The sequence below is a fragment of the Giraffa tippelskirchi genome, chromosome 2, assembly GCF_054371585.1.
Source record: "Giraffa tippelskirchi isolate mGirTip1 chromosome 2, T2T-mGirTip1v1.2.pri, whole genome shotgun sequence".
Lineage (NCBI taxonomy): Eukaryota > Metazoa > Chordata > Mammalia > Artiodactyla > Giraffidae > Giraffa > Giraffa tippelskirchi.
In genome coordinates, this window is record NC_137276.1 from 222331444 (window position 1) to 222347645 (window position 16202).

Below are 16202 nucleotides of genomic sequence, written 5' to 3' on the forward strand. Positions count from 1 at the left end.
GTTCACTTAAAATTAAATACATGCCAGAAGAAATCATGTTTACTGAAATACTGAAGGGAAAATACCTAAAAATTTACAGTGGTTTTTATCCCTGCTTCCAATTTCTGGAAAGGATTCTGAATTACTTAAGTGCTCAATAATATGTCTGGGTGGTGGTTTGCAACACATCAATAAAATTAATTACCCCCAAAATTTGCTTTATTACTTAGAAGATTTTATCAGCAAGTTGTACTGACATACACTACTAGAAAACATTAAAAAAAGTTTCAGATTGGCTAACAAAACTTCAAGTGTGTTAGTTAAAACAAAAGTATTAATTTTATAACCATAGGGTATTTGATTTGGCAGTAACATACATGTAGTTCTTCTGATGCCAAGCAGTGTGCATACACTGGGGTGTTGGTTGAACTCAAGCCAGTGTTTCCAAGGCACATACAACCCTAAGAGCCTTAAGAATACCAAAACTGTCCTAAACTTCCTGTAAGGTTCTCTATTAGAATTTCTTGTTCTCTATTAGAATTTCTTTTGATGAGTTTATATAAGGCCCAGTCAGCCATACTGCATCTAAATTCCTTTGAAATGCCAAAAACAACATAAAATTTAAAAGTGTTATTCAGTGACCTCATATAACCAACACATAGTAGCACATGTTCTGTAAAATGTTTACTTTTTACAGTGTTCTTTGTTTTCAAACCTCTATGGTATAAAAATTGACTTGCTTAATTTATATGTCAAGAGGCATATTTTCAGTTGCATCATAAGTATCTTTTGTTCTCTGCTGATAAAATATATGTATTTTAAGTCATCCATTCAACACATCATTCAGTGCTACTAAAACAAGTCACCTGTCTTAGGGATTTTCAGAGCTGTGAACAAATACTAAAAATCTAGTCCAGGGATTGACAGACTTCCTATAGAGCACTTCCTATAATTAGTAAATGTCTCAGAGGCCTTGTAAGCCACTTCGTCTCTGTCATAACTCTCTATCTCTGCCTTTCTCTTGTAGAAAGTAGCCAGACAGTATGTAAATACTTGATCACAGCTGTGTTCCAATAAAACTTATGTACAAACAGCAGGCCAGATTTATACTGCAAACAGACCCCCTAATAACTTGGGTGACTTCCCTTAAGTGCCAGTTTTTCATTAACAAGGTTGAGACAAAACAGATCATCCAGATCCAAGAACAGTGGTCCTCAGACAAAGAGGCTTCGATAGTAATGTGTTTATTGTATCATCCATTCAAGGATACAAGATACAAACACAAAACACTTCTTAATTTAAGGAGAATATGAAAACATCAGGCAATTCCTATAGTACTACTACAAATACAACCTTCACCAACAGTAAAAATGAAGCCATTCAGTCATTTTGGTCATCATCCCAGTCTTTCTTCCCACTTGGAGGCTTGGGCCCACCCGCTGGTTTTGCCATGATGATCTGCAAAACAAAATTCACAGGAGTACACTTAACAAACTCAAGCTTTAGAATGAAGAGGAAGAATATTTTTCTGAGCCTGCTTTGTTATTAAGCAATCATCGCCAATGAGCAATCTTATTACATCGCATACGGAACACTAGCGTAATGCTGGTTATCATCCAGCAGGTGAGCTTTCCGTTTTTGTGGACATTAACAGCAACAAAATTCACATTCATTAGCAGGAGGCCTTCTAAGACATGCTTTTCAACAACCCAATGTGCGGAATGTGAGAAACATCTGCATGCATCACTGTCATCAATCAGTTTGGCACCTGATTTGCTATTTATATATGAGATTCGTCTTGCCAACCATCTTTATCCCAATTTCCTTGCGGTTTAGGAGCTTTAGGTCCACCTGCCAGTTTTGCCATTATAATCTAAAGTGGTGGATAGGTAAAAAATATATATATTAAAGTTCAACAATGATATTTCCTAGTACCTGTAAATCAGAGCCCTTCAAGTACAAGAATTGTGTTCATAAAACAAAAGTCTTAGCACCTAGTTGCCTGGAAACTTACATGCCAGAAGCCTCATTTATCTAGAATGCACTAACCCACCATTTTACAAGTATAACCATCTAGCATTTTTAAAGGATTTATCTTTGGGCAGAAAAAGGTGGTGGCTGCAGCTTTGGGCTCAAATGAATTTGGGAGAAGTTAAAGCTAGTTGGCTTTCCACAGAGTAGAACTCTTAAACCCTGATATATATATATATATATATATACATATATATATATATACACACACATATATATATATAAAACATCAAGAAATTTGGCTTGAGTCTCATGCAACACAAGTCATAAAATATCTTCACTGCCACCTTCAATAGAGTCCCCACTCCTTTGAAGCTGCTTTCATAAGAACTTGAAATTCCTGCAATAACATTTTACCAACTGGGGATAAATTCAGATTGAATTAAAAGCAGTAAGTATAATTTAGAACCTAAGTATACTTCAAGTAAGAAAACAGACTGATGGGCCTCTTTCCAGAGTTTCTGATTCAGTGGATCAGGGAATTTGTATTTTTAACAAGTTGTTAGGTGATGAGGATGCTATGGATTAGGGGACAATTTGAGAACTAGTGAAATAAACACCTGAACAAACACTAATCCGGCCCTACTACACTGTCCAACGCTTAAAACTTTTCAACTACTTTTCTAAAATCTATACTATGCAAAATTAGGTACAACTATACTGAAGAGTACAAGCTCGTTACAGTTGGATGGGTTCCTCAGATAGGTATGTACAGAGTGCTAATGGCAAAAACAATGAACATCCTCCCTTAGGGTATATAACATAGCCTTCCTAGGTTAAACCCCAAAATCAGAAGTACCTGTGTGAGAAAGGCACTTGTGTTATTAACACTACTGTCTTGCTTGGCTAACTGACATGCAAAATATTCCTTAGAAACTTTCACTGTGAGAATTTCTGCTTATCTCATGCTTCAGTCTATTTAGCTTTTCCTGTCCCCTTCTACTATTTCTTGGGGCCCCCATTACCTTTGCTTACAAACTCCAAAAGCATTTTTTACTAAAAACTATATGATGGACTGACATAAAAATGCACGATTAGTAAATCCAGTCCATGGATATCCAGTTCTATTTCTGGTCATCTCACCTAGGAGAGTTCTTTACCAAAGTGAAATCTGTTTTGCTATAATTACAACCAACTGGTCCTTCCTTAGAGTAAGTCCAATCTCCTTTCCATTTCTATATAAAACTCTATTTGCTCTCCATTACTACCTAAAATTTGCTTTTCCTAAGATTAATTTGGCATGATTTTCATTTAATGGATTTACACTATGCCTCTAGCAATTAAAATTTTCTACTCAATATTTTAAAATTATTCATTGGTTAATAATCACTCCTAGAATTGTTAAGAAAATAGATTTCATTAAGTTTACTAGAAAACACCTTTTTGAAAAATTGTGATTTCTCATTTATCTCTGAATTCAAAATAGTCTTCACCACTTTTCCTCTTTGCCTAATTCCTCAAAAATATTAGCAGAAATACTATGATAATTTTAACACCTGAGGACCTTAAAACCCCCCAAGATAACATCTGTCACAGGAGGACGCTCTTAACCACCAGGCCCTGTCATCTCCACATTGCCTTGATGGTGCTACACATAGTGGTCCAGATGTTTCCCCTCAGATGGCTTCCAAGAACCTGCCTGAAACAGCATAGTTAAGAACCCTATATATATAACAACACTCTGCTTTTTCTCACCCATACAAGTCTATCAATCACGTACAATAAGAGTGTACTCAAGTTGGCAGCATCACTACTCCTGTACTTTAGGACTGTGTGCTAAGTCATGTGCTAAGTCACTTCAGTCATGTCTGACTCTTCACGACCCCATTGACTGTAGTCCACCAGGCTCTTCTGTCCATGGGATTCTCCAGGCAAGAATATTGGAGTGGGTTGCCATTTCCTTCTCCAACTTTGGGACCAGAAGTAAAATATGTTGATCTGATCATTGAAATGGCTAAGAGACAGTGTACACAGCATGGATATGCTGGATGAAGGGACAGTTCATGTCCTGGAGCAAGACAGCATGAGATTTCATCACGCTACTCATAACGGCGTGCAATTTGAAATATATGAATTAACATTTTTCTAGAATTTTCCATACAGTAGCCTGGCGTAACAGATGACTTGTGGGTAAAATGAAACCACAGAAAGCAAAACTGCAAACAAAGGAGAGAATACTATAGTCTGCAATGTCTATTTCAGAGTTTTATGACCCTTCCATATGGAACTTCATCTCTTAAAAGGGTTTTAAGATAAAAAGTCTTGAAAACTATGAATCTAAATGAGATTTATTTTACCCAATTCAGTTCCCAAGTGGCAAAGGAGTCTTTCATTGGAAAAATAATTTTAAGTTAGCTTAATCAATACTTTCAATACAATGTAAAACTATAATAGAAAACAAAACTTTTTTTGAATAGAAAGAGAACTGTGTTTTAGTCCCATGAAAATATACTTTGAACTACATAAAAATTAAGTTTTAAAAATCAATATTTCATTTCTCACTCACCTGATCCACTCTGAGAACAGTGACGGCAGCATTAGTAGCCAGTTTTATAGCCCAGTATTTTCCCAGGTAAGTATCTAGAACACCAGCTTCCAACATGTCCTTTACAGCAGGAACTTCAGCCTGTCAACACAGAACTGTTTTTATGCTTTCATTCTAAAAGTTTATGTGAAAATATTTATACTCAGTAATAGAAACATGGCTACTTAAATAAAACTAGAATAAGTAGCTAGGCAAAAGTACTACCCTATATACACTATAAAGCAGAAGGATAACTAAATTCTGTATCAGACAAACTACGAAAAAGCTGTTAAGAAAATCCTGTGCTCACAAATCAGAACATTTTCTGATTTTCCTTTTAATGTCTATTTTTACATTGTACATTCACAAAATAAAGTTCACTTTTTTCTCCCAAATACCTCAATATCTAATCCAACGTTTTTATTTCCTTCTTGATGTACCGCATAGAGTTTAGAGATTACTTCATTGGCCTTAACTCCAGAGTTTTCTGCCAGTGCCCGGGGAATAGCTTCAAATGCCTCCGCAAATTTCTTAATGGCATACTGTTCAAGTCCAGGACACGTCTAAAACAAAAGTGTGCTCGTTACTCAATTTTATTCAAACAACAAGAAAGTCAGTTTATACACAGAAAGCCATGTACCTCTCCATATGATGTGATCTGTTTGGCTAATTCAATTTCTGTTGCTCCGCCTCCAGGTACAAGACGTTTATCCTATAACATATTGTTTAAAAAAAAAAAAGTCACCAAAAGCAATTTCCAGTTTTCTAAATCTTTTCAGATTCCAATACTCCACCAAACTTAGAGGTTTAAATCTGATTCAATTACAAATTTTATAAAATTCAAATTCCAATTAAAAAATGGATTTGGACAAGCTATCTTACCTCACCGTAGGGTCTCGTATATGAAAAAGAAGAATCAAAGTGAAGAAGGGGAACAACACTGTGCAATTATCTACATTTTCACAGATGCAGCACTAAGAATTTACTGAATACGAAACTGAAGTGCAATAGAAGAAAAACCACCATAAACTCTTAAGACAGTTAAAAAAGGAAGCCTTGATTTGCTGTTCCTTTTCATAGTTCATTTTAGAAAAGTCATCAGCAACACACACTTAAATGGAGTCTTACGGAAAAAGGTGCTGTGCTTTACACAAGCCACTCATGTTTTTCATTTTGAAGTTCTCAGGATGTTTAGGAGTCTGCCAACTGTGTTTTTGAGGACTTAAAATTACTAAGTTACGATGAATGCTAATACTGACCCTTGTGAGAACTTTGAAAGTATTAACACCATCATCTACTGCCCTCTCTATATCATCCATCAGGTTGTCTGTAGAGCCTCGAAGCACTATGGTAGAAATGGCACCATCTTCCTTTTCTGTCAATAAATTAAATATATATTAGGAGATTAGTAAAAGAAAATGAACTCCCTACACATCACATATGTACATTTTACCATGAATACTCACCATGCTTAAACACAACCACTTGTGTATCTCCAACCTCTGAAAGGTAAACACTGTCACAATGTCCCATTTCTTCAAGGACAGGAGGATTCTGGGAGAAAATGATTTTTGTAATAAAATAATTTGAATGGGTTCAACTATCTTTTAATAGTGCCCAAAATACATACCAATCTAGGAAGAGCTGTAGCACCAACTGTTTTGCATAATCTTCTGAGATCCCATTTTGAGTTCAGCCTTTAAAAAACAAAACAAACACCTTAACAGAACAAGATACCACAGTAAAACACAAGAGATTAAACAGGAAGCTGTTCATAGGGCCTCAAGTCACCTCCTTTCTTCCCTGAAGGTTCAAGCTCAGAATAGGTCTGGACTGCACTGTGGAATCTAGCCACTTATGTTTATGGAATTAGTCTAGAATTGAGAAAGTTTTCAAGTCTCCTTAGGATGTCAAGGGTTTGTAGTTGTAAAACACAAAGGAAGCCCTGGCACATAGAAAACTTTTGCTTTACTTTGGGCAACTGAATGTTCTGTGAGAAAGAGAACAGTGATTTCCTCTGCACATTAAGAAAGGTGGGAACAGTTAAGCTGTCCAGTGTAATCCATAAATAAAGTTATGTTCCTAACCCCACACTCTAGCTAACAGTGTGTATCAGATTTGTGTCTGGTCTCCTAAGCTCTTCCTCTTGCCTGGAACACTCTTCCCTCTCCCTCTTTAATTAACATCTGTTAACTGGTCCTTCAGCTCTCAGTCTAAAGGCAGGTTTTCTCAGAGATGTTTCCTGTTACCCTAGACAAAATGAAGTCCACTTGCTACACTGTCTAATACCTCATACTTCCCCCTTTTTACACTCTTAACAGTCTTTATGGTGTGCTGAATTTATTTGTTCATTGTTTCACCACCCAGTCATTTACAATCCAGAGTAACAGAATGCAGTCCTCTCTTACCTCACCAACATGATATTGTATTTGTTTGCATAGTGAAGAGCCATGTCTGCCACTCTGCCACCCGTTACTACGACATTTGCACCAGTATCAGCAATCGCTTTGACTTGCGCATCCATGAGATTTTCTTCTCCCTTACTAAAATTCATCAATTCTTCAGCACTCTTTATCAACACCGTTCCCTAGGAAAAGAAGCAAAGATTTTCTTTAAAACCATTTCATCACTTTGGTGTTCAAAGTCACAAAATAACATTAAAGAAACAATTTAAACATGCACATATTATGAAACAGAATACAAAATCTGTATGAAACTAACAGAAATGCAGCTTGCTCCTAGACCAACAACCTCCCCCTCTGCCACACTCAGCACTAACATATTTGCTCTTTGACAGGCACTTTTCGTGGAAAAATTAGAGAAACTCTATACTATGAGATGTCAGGCAGGTGTCCCGATGTCTGTCTTCTGACGTCAACTAGTGTACCAAAACAACACTGTGGTTCTCAAACTTTTCCTAAAGTGTGGACTAAATGACCAGGCCCATCCCACCCCAACCCTGTATAATTTTAAAAGCCACCAACCACTCAAGATTTCAAGAATTCAGGGATGAAATCAACAGTGACTTACAAACTTCAGACTTCTTAGTATGTATTTTCAAATACAAACTTCAAATTATAACTGTTACTAACTTCAAGTTATGTTAGCCTATTTTTGCTTCAGGATGCTACAGAATTTCAACATTATTTTAAAAATTGCAATGAACAGCACACAAATACTCATTTTTTCATTAAACATTTAACCTGCTGAATGTGTTAAGTTTTACTAGAAGTCAAGAGCTGTTTGTTTAGACTGTAAACAATATTGTGTCACCATCTCGAGTTTCACTGCTTATTTAGTATGTGAATTAGATATTCAAATATAAATCTAACTACACAATAGACACGAGCCTACAGGTTTCAGTAATTATGCCATATTCACTGGATTAAGAGCAAACTCCACCTCAAAATGTTAGAATCATTAAAACTATCTGAAAAGGAAGCCCAAATTTTCACCTTCAAGATTCTGAAATCTACATACCTTAGTTTCTGTTATCATGCCGTCAAAAGGACAAGAGTACACCGCTATTTTTGCATCTTTGACAGATGTTACATCGCCTTCAGTTTCCTTCTTAAAAACCATGCCATGCAACACTGAAGAGGAATGCACACCAGAGCCCTGAGGAATTGGGTACAAAAATCATCAGTGATTTCATAAAAATAACATCAGGGCTAATTGACTGGTTCTGCATGTACCAAAAATATTCATTACTAAATAATGTACTACAGCAAGGCAGTGACTCTTGGGGATGATACAGTGGTGGACATTAAAGCACACCAGTCTGTTCATTGCAGGAATCACTGTGGCAATGAACCACAGTTATGGACTGGGATCCTGCAGTGTACTTGGGGAAAAATCAAAGAACAACTGCTTCTAAGCCATTCATTCCCGCAGCACCAATGTACCAGGCCGGACTGTCAGTGACAGGGACAGAACAGGGATCAAAGCCAAGTTTCTGATTTCACACGCACACCAGGTAGTAGGGAAGGAGAGGCAGAGTATGGATAGTCAGAATACACAGCATGTGTATTAACACACACACACAGCTAATGCACGTACTTACGTAAGTTAAACTTGACTACATTAACAATCACATGTCAATGTGTAAAATCAATAGTTATAGGTTTTACTGTATCAATCACAATCTTTATCAAATATATCCCTTTAGATATTAACATTAAAAGTATGAATTTTATTATAGAGCAACAGAAAAACTTGAACCATCTTCAAAATTGCCTTCTAAGCTCATGTTTATAAGTCAGCATATATGAAGAATGCCAATAATTAGTATTTTGTTTATGCACTACACCTTTCAACTGTTATGCAAAATGATGACTTAAGAATACGTTAAGAGTACTTAAGACCTAAGAGTACTATTACAATCTAGCAAGATCAAAATCTTACAATGAAGGCAGGAAGTCCGAAGTGTCTAAAACTTACAAGGTAAAATTTAGATTAATAGATTTTTTTGGCAAAGAAAAAAAAAAAAACCTATCTGGATAACATTAATGCATTTCTAAACTTACCAGAATCTTACAAACTCTGATGTTATCAACATTGAAATGGCCAGAGTCAGGAAAAATGGATACTGTTAAGAAAACAAGACATATCAAAAGATATATTGGGAAAACAGAGAAAGTATCTTAGCCACATGAAGACATTTTAATTTTGGATTTTTTCATTTACTGATATATACTCACCACATGCCTGAGCTATAAGCTTGGCCAGGAATACTTCATTACCATATTGCTTACTCATTACGGAGGTATGAAGTAGAGATGACACTTCATCAACATCCCGTAGATTTTTTGCAGAACAACATACCAAGTCAGGAAGAATCTCATGAGCTTTTCTGCAGGCTATCTCATAACCTTCTATAACCTTAAATGTAAACAGCAAAAATACTTCCTCAAAGGACATAATTTTGACGTGTCTTAAAGTAGCTCATTTGGTAACCCAAAGAATATGGTATTTTCAATAAAAAAGACAACGCACATTTCCAGAGTAACATTCACGGCAAAGACTACTATTTAAGAGTGCAGGCTTTGGTGACAGCCCACATTTGAACCCCAACTGCCATTACTAGCTACTTGAGCAAGGTTCTTCTAACTTAAGGCTCACTTTCCTTATCTGAAACAAAATGGGATTACTTTTAACAGGCCCCACTCACAGGGTTCTTGTAAGGACAGAATGAGACATTGCATGGGAAGCACATGTACTGCAAAGCCTGACACAGAGAAAAGTGCTCAGTATTAGCTATTACTATAATACTGACTTAAGTTTGAAACAGTAGATATACATACATAAGCAAATTTGAAACAGGGGTATGTTATAAAATGGACACTCACCTCTGAAACTGACAGGCCAAGTCTGAGAAGCTCTTCAGCTAATTCCAGAAGAGCTCCAGCGAAAACCAGAACAAAGTTTGTGCCATCTCCAACCTCTTGCTCTTGCATGTGAGAGGCCATCACAATCATTTTTGCAGCAGGATGCTGTACCTGGTAGAACGAGTTCGAATTTAAGTAGTAAGTTAAAAACATTTGACCCTTAAAGCAATATGAAAATTTTTCTTTCCATTTCTTCTTCTTAAATTAACAGACTCCAATCTCCTATGGGTCAGGTAACTCTTCTCATCCCACCTATAGTGTGGTCACAAGAAGACAATCCAGGTCGCCTTACACCCGTCAGCATGAATACACCACCATAAATGACAGTAACTTCACACGGCACTTTCTTTCAATGGTCAGTCACTCAGTATGTACACTGTATACATAAGTTTCCTAACACTATTACAGGTTCACTAAGTTAAAAAACAAAGTAATTCCAACCTAAGGCACTTTTAAAAAAAGGCTTCAGAAATGCTAAAGTAGATGTCATTTAGCTTGGTGATAAGTCTCAATATTTATGTATATCCTCATTGAAAGGGGTTATCAATTATGGTCTAAAAAAAGAGAAATATAAAACATTTCTTAAAGTGTATAAAAATTTTAAGTGGTCCTTCCCTAGAATTTAAGATGCTTTTTAAAGAAATAAGCAGAATGACAACTGACAGCATTGAGAAAACTAAATAGCTGACACTGGTTTATTATGAAGACAATATCCCCATCATACTTAACTAACTCCTGAGAACATCACAGAGTACAATGATAACCTTCATAATGATAAGTCCCTCCACAAATATCTAGTGGATCTGTTTTGTTCAATATTATTACTTTAACACTATATCATTATTTGGGCTTCCTTTGTGGCTCAGATGGTAAAGAATCTGCCTGCCATGTGGGAGACCCAGGTTCAATCCCTGGGTTGGGAAGATCCCTTGGGTAAGGGTACGGCAACCCACTCCAGTATTCCTGCCTGAAGAATCCTATGGACAGAGGAGCCTGGTGGGCTATAGTCCATGGGGTCACAAAGAGTCGGATACAACTGAGCAAATGACTCTCTCATATCATTATTTAAGAACCTGGAGAAATGTTAACTTATCTATGGAGTTCTGACTAAAGAATTAATCCTGGTGCTTTAAGAAAAATTCCAAGACTGAACATATCATTCAATTAGCAGCTGACTAAGGAGTGGTTCTCCATGTGTGATCAGGCACCAGACTGTCCTCATAAACCCGCTAGCAGTTATCTATTCTACAGGCTCTATACCATCAAAACTGTAGGTGAACAAAGCACAATTCCACCAACTGATTTAATTTCACAAACACAATTAAAACAAACCCATCTTAAAATATCAGCTGTTTCTACATTATGGAATAACTCACTTTAGTGTCACGCTCTAAAGAAGACAACATTCAATTTGATATTATCGGCAAATATATATGTATATTTTATCACAACCAATCTCTCCACAAATAACAGGAGATTTTAACAGGAGCAAAGATGTTAAACATAAAGAGGATTCTCTATAGTTAGGAATATCTCTATAATGAATTTTCAAGTTGGGAATTAAAAAAAAACCCTTATTATCCAATCTGAATGAAATAAAGGTTATTCAATGTTAGAATACACTGAATTTTTGACATCACCAAAACATTTCTTGGGTTTTTAACAGAAATAACTTACTTCTAGCTCTCTTAAAATAGTCGCTGCATCATTTGTCACAAACAACTTCTCCAGATGGTTGATAACCATTTTGTTCATTCCTCAAAAATAATTACAAAAAGAAATACATCATCACTCAAACCCTTCTCCAGACACCAAAGAAAATCCAGTCAAGAAACACAAATTTGCTATCCATTTCTTGAAATAACTTTGTAAGAACTCAAAACATACTACCTAGTCTTAAAGCCACAGCCCAATGGCTTCCCCTGCCTGCACACCTGTATTATTTCTTTCCTGCCAATTTCATCATATTTTTGTTCAATCAATTTAAGTTATATTGACATGTACAAAGACTAAAATAATTAACTTGAAAGTATATTTGTTTTGCTTATTCCATAAATTTGTATCAATTAATTCAGTTGATGCTGGGAAGCAAGAGACAATTTTTCTCCCTTAAATTATGTCACTTTACATAAGAGAACTGTTCCACAGCTGTAACAATGAACACTAGGTACTACTTCAAAGGTGAAAGCACCGTAACTTTTCTATCCTCTCAACAGGACAAAAATTAACATTTTGATTCCAACTTTTCTAAAAAGATCTGAACTGCTGGTTAAAGATTAGAAAAACTGTACAGGTGTTATTGAACTATGAAATAATTTTCAACGCCATACTGTATTATGGCCCAAACTCTCAATTTACATGTAATATCCTCAAACAAGTTTCAAAGAACTATTACACAAAATTCTATTACAGTACTGTATCTTTTAAAACACAAATTTAGAAATCACCATTTGGTCCATATGCTGTACGAGTTGTTTGGGCCAGCTCCTTGCAAGCCTGTATGTTCCTGTACACAGCCTCTTCTAATCCTGAAAAATGCTGTAAAAGAAAACTTCTGATTAGGCAGGACAGTGAATCTCAATAATTTCTTCATCTGCAAAATGGAAGTAATATAATAGTACCTGTCTCAAAAGACTGTTGATATTATTAAGCAAGATTTATGGTATGTAAAGCATGGTGTTTGGTGTTCCTATGATACCACAGATACCATCGTAATCTATGATCCATAGATTTGTCCACTAAAGCATGACATTTTTAGGGACCACGGGTACCTACTTATACATCAAAACATAAAGCCTATAGTTTTTTAAAAGTGTAGTGAAAAGCGCAGAGAAGAGTGCTAAGACTAATTAGAGAAAGCATATGAACCACTGCAGATAAAAATACCTTTTCACAGTCTACCAATACTTTCTAAAAGCTGAAATGAGGTATGAAATGTTTGTGATAAAACCTGAGTATTGTAGAGTCAACAGGTCCATGTTCAAAGGGAATTAATATATTTGCCTTATACATTTTTAGAACTAAATCATATACATTTTGAATTCTCATTTGAACTGAAACCAACTGCTCCTTTGTACACATTAAATCCAACGTGTATACACTGAAAACTGAACTGCTCACAGTACTCAAGTTTTCAAGTTTTACAATGAACTTCTTTTAGACCTGGGATTTACTTGTGAGTCTCAGATAAATTTCAAGAGCCTACTGTTCATGTGAACATTTTTTTAAAGCTGCTTTGCCTGACAGAGTAGGCTCTTGCCCCAAGTAGTTAGTAATCAATTAAAAACTCAGTCCCACAATTGCATTAGACACAGTTCAACTGCCCAGTAGCTACATGTGAGGAATGGATACCACACTGGACAGTGCTGATACAGAACATTTGCATCATAGCAGACAGACAAAACTGCCTTATACTGTTATTTTTTCCCCCCACTCCCATTCTCTGAGAAGTCATCTCTGATCATAAATCAGATCCCACCAAACCATTCAACGACTTCCCCTCACTCTTAGTATAAAATATACATCCTCTGTGAGGGCTACAAGGTCCTATACACGCTAATCCTTGCCAACAACTCTTCTAATTTCATCTCTTACTATGCTTGCCTTCCCTTGCTAAGCTTCAGTCTCATCTCTTTTCTTGCCTTTTTAACAGGTCAAACTCACTTCATCCTCAGTGAATTTGGTCCCTTACTGGTCCCTTAGCCTGAAACATTTCTGCCTTTCATCTTGGCCACTAAGGACAGAGCTAAGTGTTCTTTCCTTAACATCTTATTTAAATGTTCTATCTACCCCAAACTTTCCTTTTTAATTTTTTTTAGAGGCGCACTTTCAATTTCTTTTATCATTATTTGAAATTGTCCTTTTTGCTTATTTGGTCACTTATTATTTCTGCCTCAGAAGAATAAAAAAATATGGACACTTCCCAGACTTTTAAAAAAGTGAATTCATGTCATTTTCAGCAAAGCTCTTTCACCAATACTTACAGTAAACCTCCTTACGTATTAGAGTCACGTTATCCCCAAAGTGCATCCTTGCCAACAAGAAATCTAGCTCCCTCAAACTATTACCACAAATGGAACCACGCTATCGACATTCCTTTAAGCAAAGAAAGCCTGGGAGATAATAAGGGAACACAACTCTCTGAACGTAAGAGACACATTTGACAGTAGTGTGTCTAAGACATTAACAAAAAAAATGCTGTTGAAATTACTTTCAAGATCTCGCCATCAAAAGCTTTACTTAGGTCAGAGTATCACTTACTCTGTGGGTTACAACTCTTTCCGTCCAATCTCCCCAATTGAAAGATGAGGACCCTAAACCTAACCCTAACCCAGAGGGTTAAGTTTTACCTCAAACTGGCTAAGTTCAGACCAGAACCCACTGGGATTGTAACTAAGGTTTATCCTATTATAATGCACTATTTCTGCGAACTAAATGGGGAGCCCGCCATTTCTCATTTGCAAGCGTTGCCTCGTCCCTCTCCTACCCGGACCACCCGCTCCTGGAGCCGTTTCGCAGTACTGAAGGCAACTTCACCTACGTGATTTCACCTAATTCGCCCCCCACCAAAGGAGAGCCTCCTCACTCCCGTTTTACTGGAGGAAAAACGCAAAGAGCTGCCTTCACACCCCACTGCGGCTACCAAGTACAGAACGCGCTGCCTGCGACCTCGTCGCCCATTCGCCGTTTCTGGCCGCTTGCCCCTCCTGGGCCCGTAAAAAAAAAACCGAAATGCCCGCGGCCGTCCGCCGCCGGAGCCCTCCCGAGAACACCTCCCTTTCTGGAATCTTCTTTCCTACGACCGCTAGGTCAGGCGGGCACGCCGAGCCCGTTCGTAGGCCTCTCTTCTTGGCTGCGACCGCCGCGGCTCTCCCACCTCATTCCCCCTTCCCCATTTTCTTACCTTCGCTCCCTCCTTGAGCATCTGGGCAAAGCCCGGGGCCTTGGGGACGTGAAGCGCCATGACCAGTCTGCAAGGACCCGTTCACGCGCCCTCTCAGAAGATCCCGGAGGAAGCGAGCGACGCGCACAGCCTCCTGGGAACGTAGCGTGCGGCAGCCTCACGCTCCTCCTCTCTCTTCAGTCGGCCCGCCCCTTCCCCCGGCGGCCTAATCTGTGAAGCCTCGCGAGAAGGAGCAGTTCGCGCCGCCAGAACTGAATTGACGATTCTCGATGTGGTCGATCGATGGAGCGGCTCGATCGGGCTGGGCTTTCTGTCTTCCGGCCGACGCACGTGTAGGCTGCCAGGCGGATGTGGCTCGCTCCCTGTTATTCCCTTCGCTTAGACTCCCAGGCTGTGTGCTGGGGACTTGTGAGTTTTGTCAGTTTTGTCCTTGAGTTTTACCACGCCTTCCAAGAGTAGCTTCCTTGTGAATCTTCCAGAGCTTCCCACGATATCAGCCAGGTGGGCACCCCTTTTTTTCCTGCCTTCATCCTCCAAATCTGTGGTTGAACGCGCGCTCAGACTTGGGCGCTGTAGCAGCTCTGGGTACTTGAAGGTGATAAATGCAAATCTGAAAGGATAGCTACGTACTGAGTGCTCATATGTGCCAGGCCCCGTTATTTGCTTTATGTACGATATCTTGGCTAGTGGTCAATGTTTTGTTAATTACTTCCTTTTGCAATTTGCAAGAGGTAGTTTATACAAGATCACAGCTCTAGTAGTGTTAAAACTAGGATTTCTACCCAGATTAGATTGCAAAATGCTGTTGCAACTGTATTGTTGTTAAGCAACTGTATTCCTCTTTCCTCCTTTTTTTTTGTTCTGTTTTTTGGCCGCCCCGCCGGGCACGTGGGATCTTAGATCCACCACTAGGCATGGAACCCCGCCCCCCTGCAGTGGAAGCATGATGTCTTAACCACTGGAACACCTGGAAAATCCCTTTCCTGCTTTATCTTGGAAATATAAACCCCTTTTACTTTCCCACAGTCCTTTAAAACCTGACCTCTGTGTCATCCCACATCAGCACATGACTGATTTCAAAAGACTGGATGATGACAGAATACTTTAAAGAATAATTTCACACAGTGAAAGTAATCCACTCTCCCAGTAAAAAATATACACAACTGACTAGAACGTTTGGCTTGTCTTTTGTTCCTTGATCAGACGCTTGCAAATGATTTATTTTCCTTAAATTGGGACAGATTTAGTGTGTCTTAAGGAATAATAGTATGTGTTACGTGTACCAAAACTTTTTCTAATTAACACTTAAATGCATAATTATTAAAAAATATTTTTGCCAGCCGTCTCAAACAAACGATATGTGAACCACCTGTTGGGA

General features: G+C 37.8%; 1 protein-coding gene across 5 annotated transcripts; it reads right to left on the reverse strand.

Moving 5' to 3' along the window:
* Positions 1-1207: 1207 nt before the first annotated feature.
* Positions 1208-14938, reverse strand: CCT8 (chaperonin containing TCP1 subunit 8). 5 transcript variants are annotated; one of them, XR_014077624.1, is made up of 16 exons: positions 14825-14938; positions 12369-12459; positions 11599-11678; positions 9883-10032; positions 9235-9415; positions 9061-9122; positions 8015-8152; positions 6943-7121; positions 6165-6231; positions 6001-6088; positions 5794-5909; positions 5175-5246; positions 4855-5097; positions 4517-4669; positions 1748-1852; positions 1208-1437 (listed from the first exon to the last, which is right to left on the reverse strand). XR_014077624.1 is itself a non-coding variant. In XM_081572806.1 (16 exons), exons 1-15 carry the CDS (start codon positions 14882-14884, stop codon positions 1760-1762), a joined length of 1662 nt encoding a protein of 553 aa, XP_081428932.1. In that variant the 5' UTR covers positions 14885-14938; the 3' UTR covers positions 1208-1437; positions 1748-1759. The 5 variants fall into 5 exon arrangements, 3 of the variants coding, with proteins under 3 accessions (XP_081428932.1, XP_081428933.1, XP_081428934.1); XM_081572806.1 differs by having other exon boundaries at positions 4517-4636; positions 4933-5097; XR_014077623.1 differs by lacking the exon at positions 1748-1852.
* Positions 14939-16202: the final 1264 nt, after the last annotated feature.